This window comes from Astatotilapia calliptera, chromosome 6, assembly GCF_964374335.1.
Source record: "Astatotilapia calliptera chromosome 6, fAstCal68.1, whole genome shotgun sequence".
Classification (NCBI taxonomy): domain Eukaryota; kingdom Metazoa; phylum Chordata; class Actinopteri; order Cichliformes; family Cichlidae; genus Astatotilapia; species Astatotilapia calliptera.
This window is the reverse complement of record NC_137427.1, coordinates 5,825,891-5,844,784: the sequence shown is the minus strand read 5'-3', so window position 1 is coordinate 5,844,784 and position 18,894 is coordinate 5,825,891. Positions and strand designations below refer to the sequence as shown.

General features: G+C 40.5%; 1 protein-coding gene across 3 annotated transcripts in view; it reads right to left on the bottom strand.

The window, feature by feature from the left end:
- Positions 1-683: 683 nt before the first annotated feature.
- The window catches only part of LOC113023650 (testis-expressed protein 2-like), a 33,369-nt gene continuing 15,158 nt past the window's right edge, over positions 684-18,894 (bottom strand). For 2 of the 3 annotated variants that reach the window (XM_026169875.2, XM_080302680.1), the window contains 11 exons: positions 14,498-16,022; positions 13,755-13,955; positions 13,253-13,577; positions 12,909-13,147; positions 12,401-12,565; positions 11,450-11,549; positions 5,605-5,731; positions 4,135-4,248; positions 3,622-3,831; positions 3,196-3,316; positions 684-2,476 (listed from right to left, as the gene is read on the bottom strand). In XM_026169875.2, the coding sequence (XP_026025660.2) occupies positions 2,327-2,476; positions 3,196-3,316; positions 3,622-3,831; positions 4,135-4,248; positions 5,605-5,731; positions 11,450-11,549; positions 12,401-12,565; positions 12,909-13,147; positions 13,253-13,577; positions 13,755-13,955; positions 14,498-16,009 (3,264 nt within the window). In that variant the 5' untranslated portion in view covers positions 16,010-16,022 and the 3' untranslated portion in view covers positions 684-2,326. The remainder of the gene's footprint in view (positions 2,477-3,195; positions 3,317-3,621; positions 3,832-4,134; positions 4,249-5,604; positions 5,732-11,449; positions 11,550-12,400; positions 12,566-12,908; positions 13,148-13,252; positions 13,578-13,754; positions 13,956-14,497; positions 16,023-18,894) is intronic. The other variant, XM_026169877.2, reaches the window with a different exon arrangement.

The window sequence follows — 18,894 nt, the reverse complement described above, 5'->3', positions numbered from 1 at the left end:
TGCTGACTTGAGATCAAAAACAGACTCAAAACCTTTTTGTTCACACAGGTCAATAAGTGTTGTTGTTTTGCTTTGTTCTGTCTTTAATGCCTTCAGTTTCCGTACACATTCAGTCTCATGTATAAAATGTCTTGTATAAATAAAATTGCCAGAAGGAGAAAAGAAAGGAATAGGGAAGAAGTGTTCAGTGAATCAATTCCACTTCCTGTCAGTTATGATCATAACGAATTACAGTAGTCCAGCCTAGAAGTAATAAATGCATGAACTAGTTTTTCAGCATCACTCTAAAACAGAATATTTCTAAATTTAGTGATGCTGTGCAAATGGAAGAAAACAGTCCTACATATTTGTTTAATATGTGCATTGAAACATATCCGTCTCTTGATGGCAAGTTATAAAACAGTATGTAAGGACTGGAAAAAGTTACATCACAACTAAAACTTCCAGACGTGAAAGAAAACGATGAAGTTCTTGAGTTCTTTACCTATAATACCTTTAGGTACAATAAAGAGATGGTTACAGCTCCAACTATAAGCTTTAATAAAAATCAACGTGATTTAAGTGATGAACTGAGCCCAACATCAAATTATTATTAATCTATTATGAAAACAAGACCCACTGCTAGAGAAGATAAACTAAGCATTTGCAACCCAAATTGTGAGAAAGCAAAAAACAACAATAAAAAGCTTTGACAAGATTTATTTTGCTCTATAAATAAGGCAGATACACATAATCACTGGATTTGGCTTTGAAATTAAAATGTAAATTTTAAAAAGTCATGAATAATTCACAGATACAAATAACTTCATGAGCTTTACATATATCATCAAAAAATTCTCTTTTAATTCTCTTTATACCAAAAACATTGACACAAAACCTGAAACCATAACCCACTTAGACTTCCAAAATACAAGGAAAAAAAACCCCCTCAACATTAACGCATGTACTGTAGTACATCTGTAAATGTCACTTCACAATGCTTTGTCAATACAAGATGTGTACCTGTGAGCAGAAAGAGCAGTCCAACTCTGGGCCTAATTAAAGGACTTTGGTTAAGATTAGAAACAAAGTTAACGAGCTTTTTTTTCTTTTTTCCCCCAGAAGGGTGCACATTCTTGGCAATAGGTTTATGAACCAGTCTGTACCTTAGCTTCACTGAAGTGTCCTTCTACATACAGCGTGGAGGTTAAAGTCGTTTTAAAGCACTGTCACATATCTTAATTAAAACTGTTAAGTGCATCGATAAATAAGCCACTCAGCTCTCCGTAAGCCCGATTATCGAATAGGACATGTCTAAAATGATATGCAAGGAGAGCTAGTGTTTATCATAAGAAAACCTTCATTAGTATTTGTGCAATAATTTGCATATCCCAGTCAAATGTTTGCCGGGAGAAAAGACGTTTCCATTCAAAAACAACTGAAGCCACAAACACCCGTACGTACATTCAGCAGACGTGTTACAGGGCTCTTACTTCTCAGACATACACTTATAGTCTCTATCATTTTAAATTCTATGTAGCATTTCTAACATTGCACTTATTTGTTGCGTACTTGTCATAAGCATTAAATTTACGCTGTGAACGACAGTTCCTACATGACGCATGTTTGCTCTTGAGCATTTCTTCCATGTTAACACGGATAATGGCATCAGTGGCATTAATAAAAAAAAACAAGGAAAAAAAAAAAAAAAAAAAAAAAGAACAGGGTTTGGCAAGTGAACGGGGTGTTCAAGATCTGGTCACAGCACAAATCAATACTGTAAGTTAACACCTGATTAAAAGTCGCTGACACAAAGCCACTTAAAGGTTTAATCTTTTTCGGTAAATAAACATCAAGTATCTGATTTATTTCGCCTGTTTCTCTAGAAAAATCTACATACATCACGCTGTGAGCACCACTTGCTCAGTCTCTAAACTAAAAAGGCCTACCATGCGCCGTCTCACTGTCTCATCACGTGCAGGCTGTAAGGTATGTGGTGAATGCTTTCACATTGACATGTTCATAGCACATTATATACTTATATGTTCTCCTCTTATTAGCTTAACCCCCTCCCGGTTTTGAGCCAAACGTGACTCCCTTCATATGTCCATCCTTAAACTCTAAAAGACAAATCAATCTATCCTCTGATAAATACCACTTAAGGGAGCAGCAAGCAACAGTTTGTTTGTCATTAGTGTTTATTTGGTCGACTCTACCTTGTTCTTGTAGAATTCATAGTCTATTCTATGGGAATGTGTTCGTGTTACAGTAGCGTCAGACCTATCGACTTTGGCTCCGGTTTCCATTCTAAGACCCTGTAATAGTTAGGAAATACTGTAAACAATCATCATGGCTGGCTGGTGCTCTCCCTCTCTGGCTGGGAAGGCTCTGGGTCCACTGGGGGGCCAACTAAAGGGCCACCAGCTGTGCGTGGGTCCATGGCAGAATGCATGATCGGCAGCCACACGTCATCCATGTTTGGCATTACAAGGATTTTCTAAAAGATGGAGAGATAATGGACAGGCAGTATTTAATATGCTTGATTCAGCGTGAAACCTAAAGTGAAGTGGTTAATTTGCCCAGTTTATTAATAAAATGCACTCATGTTCCTAGTGCATTAATTGACTAGACTGAAAATGGGTGGAAAATTTGAATAATTTCTAGGGATTTCTGTGTGTCTTGGGTCTGAGTGAAACATCTCCATTGGTAGGTGTTCAGGAAGCATCCTAGTCAGATGCTTGAACCCACTCAACTGAATCCCTTTGATGTGAAGTAGCAGCAGCTCCCTAACTAACATGCCAGATGAGTAAAAACTGCCAAAAAGGTAATTAAGGAGCTGAAATGTTGACTGTGTAACAATCTACAGCTAATGATGTTAACACTTGTTTTTAACCTTCACTCCATTACAAAAGTGCATGCACCCAAAAATGCGTCTCAAGTGCATCAAATCCTCTAAACACCATCTGCTGTTGTCATAATTGTGCGCATGGTTGAGGACTACAACTGCTGGCATCACTGCCTTGCTCTACACTTTACCCTACATACTAATATGCATACATAAATCCATACATAGACGAAGACCATAAGCACATCAGCAAAGTGTGTCTTTTTAGCTCTACCTTCTGTACGGAACCATAAATAAATGTTGCTGTGCTCCGAAGTATGACTGTGTCAGTGACTTACAAAAATTAAAGAGAAATGTTGTGTTTACGATACCTCGAATTCCTGCTTCAGTTTTTTCTCTATCCAGTCTGTGACATGAGCCAGAGTGACTTCTCTTTCTCCCAGTTTAGGTCGTGCCTTCAGTTCCAGGTGAGGTGGTGTCCTGAAGCCATACCTGCACCAGAAAACAATCAACACCCTCACCATCACGGCTAACGACTGACATATGGCCACCACTAGAGGGCAGTAAGAGACTGTATAAAGAAATACACATTTATTTAGCTGAGTAATTCCACCAGTTCTGGGTATCCTCACAGTTTACTTAATAAACAAAGGTAGTTGGATTTAAGTTTAGGGTAAAGGTATCTGGAGTCTAAAAAACTGTTTACAACAAACGTGTTGTTGTCATTCTGGTAAACCTGCACCTTCACTCTGTGCATTCCACAGGTTACACAGCAGGACAAGACTTTCTTCACATACCATATCCTGTCAGTAGGAGGAGGGGGAATGTTGACTGCCAGTGTTCCTTGGAGCTCCTGCACCTCCACCGTGAGCAGCAGCGGTGTGTTGGACACTTCTTCCATTTTCTTTTTGATGAACTCCGTCTCTGTGGCCTTCTGGAAGTATTTGGACTTTGTGATCTTGTCCACAAAGCGCATGATCTTGCTCGATTTATGTCCTCCAACAAAGCTGTATTTATTAAAAGGAAGATTTGGGTTAAACAATGCAAACTTTCCTGTAATCCAATAATTCTATTTTTTCATTTTGATTTCTTCTATTATTTAGTTTTATTAGTGAAATAAATACAGATGTGACAGGTGAAATTATTTTAGAATTAGTGATCAGAAATGAATTACACATACATTTTTTTAGACAGTCCCAGTTCCAATTAAATTTAACCAGTACTTTTGTAACCTGAAGTAATCATAACACTCATTTCCTGTTTACATTTACAGTCCTTTGATTACAAAAAGCACGCCCCTTTACACTCACCCCTCTGCTCCAGTCAAATCATTGGAAACATCTGAGGAGTCTTCCTCATCTGATGAACCTGCGCTGGATGACTCTTCATCACTGTCAGCCAAGCAGTAAGTTCGTGGCCTGTATCTAGAAACACATGAACAAATAAATGAGGATTGTAATGTGCTGGCTTCTATGCATTTATTAACAAATGCAAACGGTTTTGCTTTGTGTTTTTTATCGTTTTTAATATGCCATCTATGATTACTCACATGCACACATGCTTATAACGCTGTTTTAATAAACAACTTAGTAAGTTACTAAAAAAGAAAAGAAAAACAAAGCTTCACGAGAATTATTTTCACAATTTTTCAGGTGGTGTACACCTTGTTTCCTCATGAGACCTTGAAAAAAAAAAAAAAAAGCCCCCTTTCCCATTATTTTTGGGAATCCCCAAACATTCATATTGTAGACCAGTGGTTTTAATTTGCACCTTTTACACCAAAAAGCAATGGAAGAATTGACAGGACACCTGTATCTGTATCTGTCATGTGACATGTTCTCAGTTCTTCTTTTGATTGTACTGTGAGACAGAGGAATTTTTGACAGCCGACTTTGGTTCAGGCCCAGTGGTCTAATCACTTTCAGACGTGATGTTTAGTTTCCAAATGCCTCTTTGGCATGCTTAGCAGAATGGCCAATGTCTCCTGACAGTTGCTGAAATCCCCGAGCTGACTGAAGCCAGAAGATAGAAAGATTATTATTTTTTCTCTTGTCTTTAGACGGTGGGTTATCTGTATGGTTAGCTGACGTTTGCTCAACACAAGAAAAGTGATCCTTTGACAGGAGTGACTGGATGAGAAATGGATGGATGGCACAGATGACTGTCAATACATGACCTTATCCTTATTTAATGTCAGAAAATCAATGCTGTCAGATACTTTTTACTCTTTCAGAGCTTTCTAATAACTCTTGACAGTAGTACAGAGTGTCACAACATACCAGGACTTGAAAAAAGTGGAATCTGTGCCTCCTGATCTGTATTTACATTAACATACTAACATGTTACTGCTCTGTAGTGCAAAGACGTAATCCGAGGGATGAAAATGGAGAGAGATGAAGTAAAAGCTAATGAGATTATAGCTGGTATTAGGAAATGACGACTCCCAAACTAAAGAAACTGTAACTGGAAAATGAAAGCTGATGCTGATTAAAGCACTCACCGAGGGAAGAAATGCATCCGATTAACAACCCCATATAGGCAGAATCCAAAGTTAACAGCAGGGAAAAAGAGGGGGGGGGGGGGAGGTATAGGAGACAGAAAAGACAAAACACTGAGAGAAACAGGTGAGGTACCGGACAGTGTACTAGATACTAAAGACCACACGCGTTGTTTAAGTCCCAGGAGAACCCCCCCCACCCCCCACAAAACTCTGCATTAAATCCAACAAAGGCTGTTCCAACAGGTGCACACAGTATTGTGGTGGAGATAGACTGTCTTACCCATCTTTGCCAAATTCGCCAGGGCGCAGGCTTTCTCCCTCCTTGCCCAGGCGAATGAGGTTCATCTTGGTTTCCAGGGTCATCAGGAAGGAGCCACTGTAGGTCATCTCTAGGTCAAACCACAGACCTGAGGGGGAAAAAAAAAAAAAAAAAAAAAAAAAAGATTACTAGGAAGGTCGATATGAGGAAAAAAAAAAAAGTAAGATATGAAACTGCAAAATGTAAGATTAGCAGATCACTGTTATATTGTAAAAAATGGCTTCCCAATCTGAGTCTATTAGTGACAGTGGAAAGAAACATAATTACTAATTTTGAAGCTAAAACATTGAGAATCTTCCATTTCACAGTCATCCTCACCACCTCTCGTCTCAGACTTACTCTCACTATTCTCATAAAGCTGTGCTGCTCTTTCTGTGGCACCTCTCATTCCCCTCCAAGCATCACTAAAGCAGGGAACCCAACTGATTTTATTTTCTTGATCTCTCTGCTTAGATGAGAAAGACACACTGAAGCACCCCGAGAAGGAAGGGAAAAACTGGAAGACATCCTTTAAACGTAGGCGGAACAGTTGGAGAGCACACAGCTTTTCCCTAAGCCTCTGTTTGATAACAGCAGGGAGATCTGGCTGCAAAAAACAGGGCTCTCCTTTCCCTCCTCTTTTCTTGTTACCTCTGTACTACCAAATTTGCTGTAATCTGATAGTAGAAACTTGTTAAAAATCTCCATAGAAAGCTTGGCTTGACTGGGGCAGGCTGTGTATGCCCCCCCCCCCCCCCCATGTTTCCCCATTTTCTTCCACCCCCAATTCTCTCCTTATAAAATAGTCACATGGTCTTTGTGTGCAAAGACTTACTATAAACTTGTTAGTGTGTTTCTCTTGGCACCACTAGAGGGCAGCAAAGTTTGAGAGATGAGGAACTGATGAACAGCAGTAGGGAGCCAAAAAGTCCACAACCTGGGTAGTTATTTAACAGCTTCGTGACAACAGCCCATCGAGAACAGGCTTTTAAATCTGAACAGGATGAATTAAGGGTCTAATCTGAAACCTTTTTCCCTACAGTGGGCTCAGGTGGGCGAGACAGCTATTGTGGGTCAACTTGTTCCCCATCAAACAAAAGTGATCTTTTTTTATCCTTGACGAAACATTTTTGGGATTGAAAAAAAAAAAGTGCAATATAATTTGCATGATATATGACCTTCATAGTCATCAGTTCTATACGTGAGGAAGATTCTTGACTAATGTGTTAGACCACACTGTCCAACATCATCATTAAAAACACCAAAAAAGGAAATATCTTTTGAAAGAATAGTCTTTAATACCTGCAACAGAGATACAGAGACTTGGAGAATCAATGTCCTGGAGCAGATAATGGCCCCACACCTTTACAAGTGTTCTAATAACTGGAATGTTGGTGGTTTGGTTCCTGGCTGCTCAAGTTTATGCCTTTGGCAAGATACTGACCCCTAAAGGTCCTGTAACATTGTGATGTAGGAGAATGCTCTTTTTGGTTGATGCTGGATCTGACTTTAGCACATTTCAAGCACTTTTTCTTATCACTGCAATGCAGATAACAATCAGTTATATCTCTCCTTTAAGGACTAAGTTGCAGATCTTGCACAGGTGCTCAGACGTTGGGATGGCTGACAGTTGTCTCCACATTAATGATGGGAAAACAGAAGTCCTTGTTTGTGCTCCCGACACTTTTGTGGTAGGTAAGGTAATGGAAACTTTGTATCCTTGGTGTGCCAAGTGAAGTTCCATTGTGTCATGCTGAACTGGAGCTTGATGATCATGCCTTTATATCCATCACATTTGGATTATTGCAATTCACTGTTAATTTGTCTTAACAAAGCTTCCCTAAGTTATTCAAAATGCCAGTGGGAGGTTTCTGACTAAATCTTCTAAGTACTTATGCGTCACACTGTTGCTAATTTGGCTGCAATGGATCCCCATTAGCTTCAGGGTTCACATTATGATCCTGGTTTTGACTGTTAGAGCCTCTGAAGTGCTATGATTGGTCAAAAGACCAAACATGCTGGGATGTTAATATAGGTTGTTACTTAACAAATCATCTGTAATACAGATATTTCGGCTTTGGATACTTGTTGTTGCTGTTTAAGTATTAGTACTATCAAAATGGAAAGGTTATGATGGAAACTTGTTCAGATATTAACAAGAGCTGACATGTGGGGAAAGTACACTGAAGGACTGAAACTGCATGCTTTGTTTTCACTGTTTTGCTGCCTTGATACCGTTGGTTTGTGTTAAATGACTAGATAATGCCATAAGTTTGCTGTGCCAGACAGAAACACAGAGTTAAAGCCGTTAAAGACAAAACCAAAAGTCGAGGGGGTGAAAAAAAAAGGACCTGGAACAAATGAAAGTACAGAAAGTACAGAGAGTTAGTAATGTCTGACAAAACAGCTGGTTAAAAATAGACAGGAAGTCAGAAAGACTGTGGGGCTGAAAGAACAGCTTCGATCAGCTGAGCCTACAGGGCATTGATGGGCCCACCAATTTGGAGAGGTGTGAGCTGAGGCAGGTTGGGTTAGGAGCACAGAGTTTTTGTAAGTCTGGACAAAGAAGATGACCTCGGTGCAAGCAGCTGGATCAGAGCAGTGCTTCCCTAATTAGGGTGAAGCCCCACCAAACAAACTGCAAAGAAATACCTTCACATATACAGGGAGGGTACTTGTTTTCTTGTGTCCATCAGAAACTGACATTAAGAGAAAAAAAAAAAAAAAGCATGTAACAACAAACATGCATGAATACAAATGTGCAGGCACGTAGATACAATTGCTTGCCAAGACATGCACACATGCACAGCTGAAAAGATTCATCGATCCATTGCACTCAGCAGGATTGTTACAGGAAGGAGCGGCATGAGACGAGATAAAGGAGGACCTGAGCTGCCTGAAGGATTCAGCCCCTACAACACCAGTGGAAATTTCCAAAGGAAACCTAAACTGACCATTTTGATTGCAAGTTTCCTAAAACCTGAAATACCTGGCATAAAAATAAGATAAAACACTTGCCCCCGACCTCCAAGAAATATGGCTAAAACAAAAATCAAAATCACAAATTTTAATTGAATGTAAGTGATATCTGTCAATTCACTTACTGTCTGTGATAAAGAAAAGAAACCTCTGGCAACCTTAGCTGTTTGGGGAGTAAGTGCGATAAAAACTGACAAAATATCAACATCATCAGTGAAAACGAGCTCCATGCGAACTGATTATGTTTAGAGAGACTTCTGATGGGTTTTTTGTCTGGAACTGAACCAAGAACTACTGTTGCCATCTCAGCTGGAGACACAATCAATTCCTGCCCTTATTATAGAGTTATGTGAGTGCTGCTGCAGTGATGAAAATGAAGCAGTGACTCATAGCGTTGGGATGAGAAAAGAGTGAGTAGAGGCACAAAGAGGAAGATGAAATGAAAGGGAAAGCAAGGGGAAGAGAAAACCAGGAAGAGAAATAGAAGATTGTGCATGCGAAACAGATGAAAAGAGAGATCAGTTACAGAATGTAGAATGACAAAGGTTACGTTGTACAAGCGAAAGGAAAGCTCAGTGCGCCTGCATTACTGAATAGTCACAGAAGTATTCATGTAAAAGCTGCTTGTGCTCTAGAACATGCATAGTTATGCAGAGCTAAGACCTCACATAGCTAAGCCTCGATTTATCTGGAGCACATAAAACCATAAAACCTGCTAAAGAGCCGTGAAGTACAACCTACCTGTATGGACTGTGCTGTATACGAGAACACAATTAAATTTCTTTAGACTTCTAAACAAAGCCTTACACTTTAAATAAGTTGTATTCTGTACAACAGTCTGTAGCATGTCTGCTAAAGGGTTTTTTGTCGTTTTTGTTTTTTGCATGAATCAAATGTTACTGTACACCAGTTCCACTCATACATCCATACAGTTAGCCAAACTCAAGACAACAATACAGGAGCTCAGGGTTATGAGCTTTACTGAACAGACTCCTGCCCCTGCCTGACAGACTGAGTGAATAAACGGCTGTTACTGCCCAGTACAAAAATTTCTATTTTGCATGTTCTTGAATGGAGCAGTTTTTCTTTTTATAGGTGTTAGCAAAGACTTGTGTTATCTCCTTTGGGTTATTTTTTTTTTTAAATTATAATTAGCAGCAACCACATCCAACCACAACCACAGAAGTTATACCAGGTAATGATGTGGCCCTAACTTTCATATGTTGCTGTTTCTACTGCTGCTATAAAATACTTTTAAAAAGACCTGTACTATACTACATATTATATCATTTCCTGCTCCAAATTTTTATTGTTGGACTCTAGCGCAGCAGTCAAAAATAATCCTTATTTATTTGTTCTGGGTCTTGTTGCAGCCCCTCGTTTTTGCCCTCGATCTGGGCCAACATTCTTCTGATTGGCTCGCCTCACAACTAGAAGGACTAAACAGCAGTCGTGCTTGGATATTCCAACTCACTTGAGGCAACTCTTGTGAACTGATGCAACAAAAATTTAAATAAAGATGAAAAAGCTGAGTCGTTCCAGTTTAACTAGTTCTTTTTTGTTGTCAGTGTGGACAGGGTTGCTTTCAGTAAAGTTAGCACAGCGATCGCCGGTGTTGTTGTTGTTTGGATGGAGAGCGCAGTCTCAGAATTGTGAACTTATTAGTCACAGCAAAAAGTCTGGGAAAGAGACCCACGGCCAGTCATGAGGCAAAATGTCATTTCTGAGTTTTTTTGTCCACCAAGCTTTAAAAATGACATTATCTAAAGTTTTGACAGTTTAAAGTCTGGAAGTCTGGACTGCAGAGGCGTCTGCCACCAAATATAAAAAGCAAAGTCATAGCAAAAAAATCTGAGTAGGATTTTTTGTAGAAAGAAAGCTTTGACATATAGTGTCATGTTTGCTTATGAAAAACTTGTCTATGTGACCTAGAAAACTACAGTAAATAAAACTAGGCTACAGTCCGTTTGAGGTTAGTCACATTCATGTTTGACAAGAGATTACAGTGACATTTATAGTAGAGCTGATGTTCAGACAATATCAGCTATAGATAACAGCTACTCTAAGTGGTACAGAACTGTCTATATTTATAAATGGTCAAAAACGCTGAATATGTCTTAATTCAAGTTGTGTTTCCATAAGTGAGATTTCCAAAAGGGAGCAATTTTGCAAAAGTAAAGTTAAATTATTTTTCAGTTTGTACCATGGAGACATCTCCAGAACTAAGAAATGAAACCAGTGTTTGAGTGCCAAACCCTGCAGTTCCTTAAATGGCCACTAGAGGAAGACCCCGACAGCGAGACTCAATGGTAAAATGCCCAACAGATCACAGACATGTTCACAGCATGCTACAAAATATGATTTTGCTCACCAACAGTCAACTGTCATCCTATCATGGTTAGTAAAATTGCAATATCTAATCTGTATTTTGCTTAGCGCTAATTAGCACTGTATCTTGATAACAAAGCTCACCATTAGCCATTAAGTGTTAACAAAAGAAAAATCCCCTGAAAGCTGGAACCCAGATCTGTGACAGCTTTATACAAGCAACACCAAACCACTAGTAACTTTATAGATAACAAAGATTAGAATTTTACCCCTTATCTTTGTTATCTCTACCATGGGCATAGCTATCTGACTATGAATGGCCTGTGTGGAGGTGCTGTGTTTTTAAAAACACGAGATACTCGAATGTTCTCCGTGGCAAATATTGCACAATAACTAGAGTCTTCTGAGAGAGAAAAAAAAATAAAGTGCACAGAGCTCATGTTTGCCAGTGCATCTTTTAGTTGTTCACTGTGTGTGTGTGTGTAAGTGTATTATGGTTCCAAATTGATTTGTCTCTTGCCTCGATAGTTAATGCAGGGTTTAGATGCCCTGAGGATTCTGGGAGTGGTCGAGCCCATGTCCAGTTCTGTCAGGGTGAGCTCATTCATGAAGTAAGGCAACTGAAAGACACAAGCATACAATTTGGCTGAAGATACTCTCCGAGTATACTTAGTAAGCAATAACAAAACAACAAACAAAAAACCTTGACAACAGCAGATATAGAAGTTAGAGTATCATTTTTCAAAATCTAAATCAGTATCAAAATATTTTTCATGAAGTGAAATAGGTTTTGCCTGGGGGGGGGGGGGGACAGGATTAGAGTGAAACTGAGGGGCCGAGCAGCTTCTTCTACTGCACTAAACTGCATGTGGCGCTGTAGAGGGGGGTCAGGATCGAGACGGCTGGGAGGGGGTCTCCAACTTCTGTTTTGATTTCGACATATTCACACAAGCCAGTTTGCTGCATGGTGCAGCTGCAAGTTGTGGTTAGAGTGGGCGTCTAGTTCACGGAAGACGCTAGCCGGTAAACAACAATTGAACTTTCAAAATATGAGTGGATGGATGTTTGGAGGCGGGGAGGGTTTGAAAAAAAAAAAAAAATACAAAACAAAAACATGACTCGCAAAATATACCGAGGAGGCCTGCCCAATAAAGTCTACATGTGCAAAATGCTGGTTAAGGGATAGAATAAATGATGCAGTGCCTCTTTCTCTCTCCCTCTCCTTGTAAACCCGGTATGGAGCTTCTGCACTGCACCACACACACACACACACACACACACACACACACACACACACACACACACACACACACACACACACACACACACACTGACATTTAGAGTTTGTTTGTCTCTTCTCTGTGTGTGGCCAGACACCTGTTATCAACAGGAAGCTGATCATGACTCCTTTTTCTCTTGTATGCCTGTCTCGGTCCTAAAGGGAAAAGGTTATGTGCTTTGTTCCACACACCCGTATTTTGCTGAGCTTCATCTGAATCTTCTTGGAGACCTGTTCAATCCAATAGGGCTCAGTCAGGAAGTCCCAGAAGAGCCGGCCTACAGTGGCATTCACCCAGGCAACCGAATCGTCCTCTTCTCCGTCGGGCTGCACCTGAGCCGATGTGGTGCTCTGAAGCTTAAAGACAGAGCAGATGAGTTACTGTAAACACCACATAAACCTTTTATCCCAAAAGGGATTCCAAAATATCACCCAATCCCCAAACAACACAACATATTGTGCCCCTCTTATTAGGAATACAAATAACTTTATTGATCTCAAAGGGGAATTCCTATGGGTACAATGTTGCAAGGATATGTGCAAATGTAAAATGTATTATTATATGTCACAGAATGATCTTTTTATTGCGTATAGTCACTGTTTAGTCCAACGAGGTTACACCGCAAATGAGACAACACCTCAAAAAGGAAATTAGAGAGAAATGTGTTACGAGTATGAATGTGAAATGAGTATGTGCTACCTTCTTATCAGCTCCAGGGCTGCTCTGTGGACTCTGAAGAACAGGGCTGGCAGCTGTAGGGCTGACTGCAGACTCTTTAGGCATTAAGGAACCCATGTAGACACTGTAGTCCAGCAGAGGCTTGGTTTTGGCACTGCCCACTGTTGTGGAAGAGACTGATGAGTCTTTTGACTTGGTCTGAGATGTCAGGGCTTCATCCAGACTGCTGCGGCTGCTGTTGCGACTGTGACAGCTCAAAGCTGTGGGTCACAGCAAAAGTAACAAAGAGTTGATGAATTCCTGCTATAAGAGCATAACTATATTGTAAGAATAAATGACTTCTGGCCCTTTTAGCCCTTACTCACCCTTCTTAAGTCCTACAACACTGGAACTTTTCTTCAAGCCCACCTTTAGCTTAGAGGCTGACAGAAACCGCTGGAACCACTCCTCCTTATCCCTGCCAGTCCTTCCAAATAGGTAGAGTGTCAGAATGGAAGAAGATGATGATGATGATCTCCGCTCTTGGAATGCCCCCGTTCCCTCTCCTCGCTCCCGTGTGCCCTCACTGGCCTCCATTCTTTCACCTTCTGCCTTTGACATGAAGTCATCCTGCCTGCCAAGTTCAATGCAGATAGGGTATTTTTTGTTCCAGACTCGCTTCCTGGCGAGACCCTGAGGCACGAGATACACCTGAGGGAAGAGTTTGGTTAACAAAAAAAGATAATAGCCAAACTGAAAAGTTTAACTTCTTTAAATTTCTTTTGGTAACAATTTCAAAATTTATAAAAGACTTATGATACATTAAAAAAAAAGTTAAGCTGGAAGAATGTATAAATTCTGTTCTAATGTATGCATGTAACTACTTACTTTGCTGTATGTAAGATCATAAATCTTCTGACTGATGTAGTTAACATCAGGTTTTGGTTCATTGTGCGAGGCACGGCGGGCGATGTTGTGGTTGGGTTTAGACAGTCGAATGATGGATCCCTCCAATCGGACAAAGACGGACTGCGTCAGTGTGGCATGATACGTCTCTGGGTCGTAGTTCTGTATCTCATTCATCCAACCCTGCAAAGATATACTGATTTTATGTGGAGTTGATTATGTTTAAGGAATGTGTTGCAAAATAGTTTTACTAGAAAAGCTATTGCTATCCTCACACACTGTATATTCTTTCCAGAATTCAAACAAGAAAAACCTTTTTGGAAGAGCCACAAACACAGAGACAAAATCAATCACTGTACCTGGAAAATGGAGTAAACTCTACACTTATGTAACATATTTCTACAGTGATTGAAAAGGTCACCCAAGTATCTCCATGAACCATGTGTTCTAACCACCAACTGAAAGTACAAAAGGCTTGTTGTATTCAAAGGCTTTTAAATTGATCTGGATATAGTTCTCCTAGGATCCTTCTCTACGTTTATTTGCTGCTTTTTTGCTTTGTTGTTGAGAAGAAAAAAAAAGATTTTAAATCGCACAGCTGTTGTAACTATGTACAAATCTTTCCTGAAGGAAAGAAAATGTGTTGATAAATGTAGATTATGTGATTTGAAGTTTGTCTGAAACAAGCCATGTTGGCTCCTCTCTGTTAAAAGCGTTTCACTGACCTTGTAGATATCTGGTTCCTTAATGTCCAACTTGGTCACATTGAGCAGCTTTCCATGCCGTCTAGGTCCCATGTTGTTCCCTCCAGAACGTTTTGGTCCTGCCAGCCACACAAAACCAATGGCTAAAAGGAATCCCAGCTCAATCCCAAGCAGCACTCCTCCAATATAACTAGGCAGAGGCAATATAAAACACCCATAGAGGAGTAGAGTAAGGATGATGAGAGTATAGTATGGAACACTAGGTAGGGGCTCAATATATTCAGATTCATCCTCGCTGCAGGGTTCAGTACTACCACTTAGTGGCACTTTAGTTAGACTACCGGTTCCAGTATTATCAGTTTTATCAACACTTTCACCTTCTGTGTCTGTAAAAGTCTCAAATTCCTCATTGGACAGAATGCAATAGTCCTCTTCTGCCTGCTTTGCTAGAGCAGACATGTAAAGCAAAGATGATTTGCTGGGACTTTTAGTGGCAAAGGCAGTGCTCAGCGGGGATTCTGCTGAAGCAGAGGCCTGTCTGCTCGGGCTTTCACCCTCCCATTCAGTTCCTTCTTCCTCCTTAATGCAGTAATTATTGTTAGTCTCCATTGGACCATTGATAGAACCAAGACTTGACAGTTCTGTGGCACTGGCAGAAAGTACCTTGGGCCGGTAAATGCTGCTTCCAACTAAGTTGCCACTCTTTTCATCCATGATCTTACTCAACAGCTGAAGCGGTTCAGAAATTGCCTCCGATAGACGACGCTTGGTGTCTTCGATTCGTGCCTCCACTTCTGAGACTTTGAAGAAGCTGCGGTTATCTGGTGATGTCAACGGTGAGGAGGGGGCAGTTTTAGAATCACTAGCTGATGACATGGCAGCAGATGATAACCGGGACTGAGCAAATTGCTTAAAGAGTTGCAGGTTAAGGCGGGATTCTGGAAGACGGTAGGATGCTGACGAAGAGGACAAATCCTGGGATGTGTCTGAAGACAAAGATTTAACGAGAGTCTTCATGAGATGCGTGTGCCTTAGTGATGGTGCGGGAATAGAGGAAACCCCATCACGTGACTCGGCATCAGAGGAGATGGACTTCGCTAGGCTTAGAAAAGGTTTGTCACTGGAGGGAAAGCTCAAAGATTTTGTAGGAGAGGAGTTTGAAGTTGAGGCTGAGGACAGAGTCTGAGTGGTAGAATTGATAGTGTGATGTCTTGAAGGGGAAGAAAGTCTGGATGTTTCAGGAATAACACCAGCTCCAGCTGCAGAGCCTGATGGCACCCCATCAAACATCTCCTCACTTGCTTCTAAGGCTGTCACGATATCTGAGTCATACATGGCAGCTGAGGGAGTGGAGACAGTTGTACAGTATAGCTCTTCTTCCTCCTCCTCTTCCTCCTTCCCAAGGGCTGAGAAGTGGATGGCAATGTTCTCCTTTGACAGAGGCCGCTGGACATGGAGCCTGGGTGTGAAGGCAGGTGGCTGTTTATCCGTGGAGTGAGTACTCTCTCCATGGCCAGGATGCCGGCTGGTCATCTCAATACTCCCACTGAAAAGAAGGTAGAGAGATTTCACTACACTACAGCAGGAACGGTCAGTCCATTAAACAGATAAATCAGCAAAGACTGTCTTGATACAAACGCTCATTAAGTATCAAGCTGTTTTAGCTCTTCTTTCTTTAAGCACAGCTTCTTTAATTTGATTGACACTTAAACTCAAAAACAGAAGGCTTAAAAAGTGGGTGGGTGGAGAATCCATGCTTACAGTCAGAGCTGTCTGCATGAGATGACCATTTTAAAGATATGCAATATGACAATACAAATCTTCAAATCCATGCAAAAGCTATTTAAAAGGACATGCACAAACATAGGGGGTATTATTCCACAGTAGGAAGTCAGTAAGGGAGCACTTCCTTGTCAGTGCATCAGCAAATCCCACTGAGCAGTCTGAACACCAGCACAGATGGGGACTAAGAGCCGGGAGACTATGTGAACAACCAGTCAGTCCTGATCAAGCTTCTTGCGATCAGCATCGGAAGCATAGATATAGAAAATGTGCGTCTATATCTATTACTGTGTGGGTGCTCAAAGAAAAAGGAAAGAAAGAAAAGGTTTTTTACGGCTCAATCAGTTTTGTTATGTCAGACTTAAGAGGCAATCAGGCATCTTAAATTACCACCAAAACACATTTAGGGATTAGAACCCGACGTCTGATGCATTACCTGCTACCACTAACACTTCTTTCAAATACTTAGCAAATGACTCAGCAAAAATCAAGGAGCATCCTTAGAAGTAATCACTGCCAAAGTCTGATAGACTGAAGAAGCTTTTCCAAACCGTATATGTAACATGACTGACACTTTTAATGAAATATTCAATTTTATTAATGCAGCGCCAAATCACAACAACAGTCGCCTCAAGGCACTTTATATTGTAAGGTAGACACTACAATAATACATGCAGAGAAAAACCTAACAATCAAATGATCCCCTATGAGCAAGCACTTAGGCGACAGTGGGAAGGAGAAACTCCCTTTTAACAGGACGAAACCTCCGGCCGAACCAGGCTCAGGGAGGGGCGGGGCCATCTGCTGTGACCGGTTGGGAGAGAGAAGGAAGACAGAATAAAAGGTATGCTGTGGAAGAGAGCCATAACACAGGACTTCAAATTGACCCTATTTGGCTTTTTCTTATTTTCATATGTACCATTGTATTGGTGGTTGCTCATATCAAACAGTTTCAAATACTGAAGTCAGGGTATGTACAAGTAATCCTTTTGGACAAAAGGTTTATGCTTCAGAGTCTTTTCTTCCCTACTTTTAAACCTGCATGATATCCTATCCCTAATATCCCGAATTTGACTTTTGTAGACTTACAGGTTTGGTCTTCACCCATCGACTGTTCTAACCCTCCGTTTGTAAGGGCTAACCAATAAGAAGAAAGCTCGTTTGAAGGCAGAGGAGTCAAAATGGCTAATTTATGAGAGTAAATGAAACAAGGGTCTATACCGAGACTTCATATCTGGATGACCAAATTACCACTACCACCAATTCAGCCCTGAGATCCTCGCAGTTTTGCCTGTACTGGACAGAGAGAGCAGTGAAAATAGACAGGAAAGTGGGGAGAGAAGGGGAAGACACATAGCAAAGGGCAGTGGATCAGACTTGAACCCAAGATGCTGCAATGTGGCATATGGTCAAAAGCTCTCAAAGAAGGTGGAAACTCAGTGGAGGAGGGTCGTGTTCATCAAAGGACAGCTGGTGTTGAAACAGTGTTTTGATATGTAACCGAATAAGAATAAGTGAAACGATATTGGAGCTTACTTTGCTGGATTTTATATAGAATTTCTTTTTTTTTCCTAAAATGACCTTCCGAATACATGATCGGAATAAACTGAACAAAAACAAATAAGTATATGCAACTGCAGCATTGTATTGCCTTGCTACCAAATAGCCTACCAAGGGAAATTACCAGTTTAACTGTATTTGTCCTTGGAAGTTTCAGGATGGCAGCTTTATCGAAGTCATGGATCAATTTTCAGGTTTCCATATGTCAGAACTTATGGATTTAGGCCTAGTGTAACATAAAACAAGGTTGTTACAGTAAAAAGAATCCACTGTAGAGATGCTTTTTTTTTTTTTTTTTTTATTACCAACACACTTCCTTGTTGCTATTCAACACTTTGTATGTGGCTTATGATAAAAGTCAAATGACAACCACTGACACACAATTTGCAATTACTAACACTGTAACTAATGATTAAAAGTTGATACAGTGACTTGTCAGTCTAACTGCTGGCTCTTTGCTTACATCCTCTGGTAGTCAAAACAGAATTATGGTAATATCCTGTTGACATTTGGCACTGGCGTCCTTGTGCTTTGTCTGGATGACAGAGGTGGAATGAATGTTGGCTCACTCATTTACAGACTCAACTTGACCACTCATTGTCACATGGGTCACGAGTGAGCTTGTTACCCAGTCAGGCAGTCTGCCAGCCACCTCTGCCCCCAGTTAGACAGCCTTCAGTCAGCAGCAACACAATGAGGCCATTTCAGTGGACTGCCAGCTGGACATGAATTTCATTTTACCATACAAGACTCTAAGGACCTGGAAGTTTTTGCCAGCAACACATTAGGATTATTGATAGTGGGTAACTATGTACTTGTTTGGGTCAGATTTGAAAGCTGGTTCTATCTCCTAATTGAGCACTATGGAAACGCAACAAACAAACAGCTCAAAAAAAAAAAAAAAAAAAAAAAAAAAAAAGTGGGCATGTGCTGTATATTTACATATTTATGATTGGCCTGTCCATCAGAGGCTGTATCTGTACACACAAACCATGGAGATTCCTGTTTGTCTTGCGTCTCCAGAGTTTTTCCTTGAGCCAATGTCCAGACTTGGTGGACAGAGAAGAATGAATAAT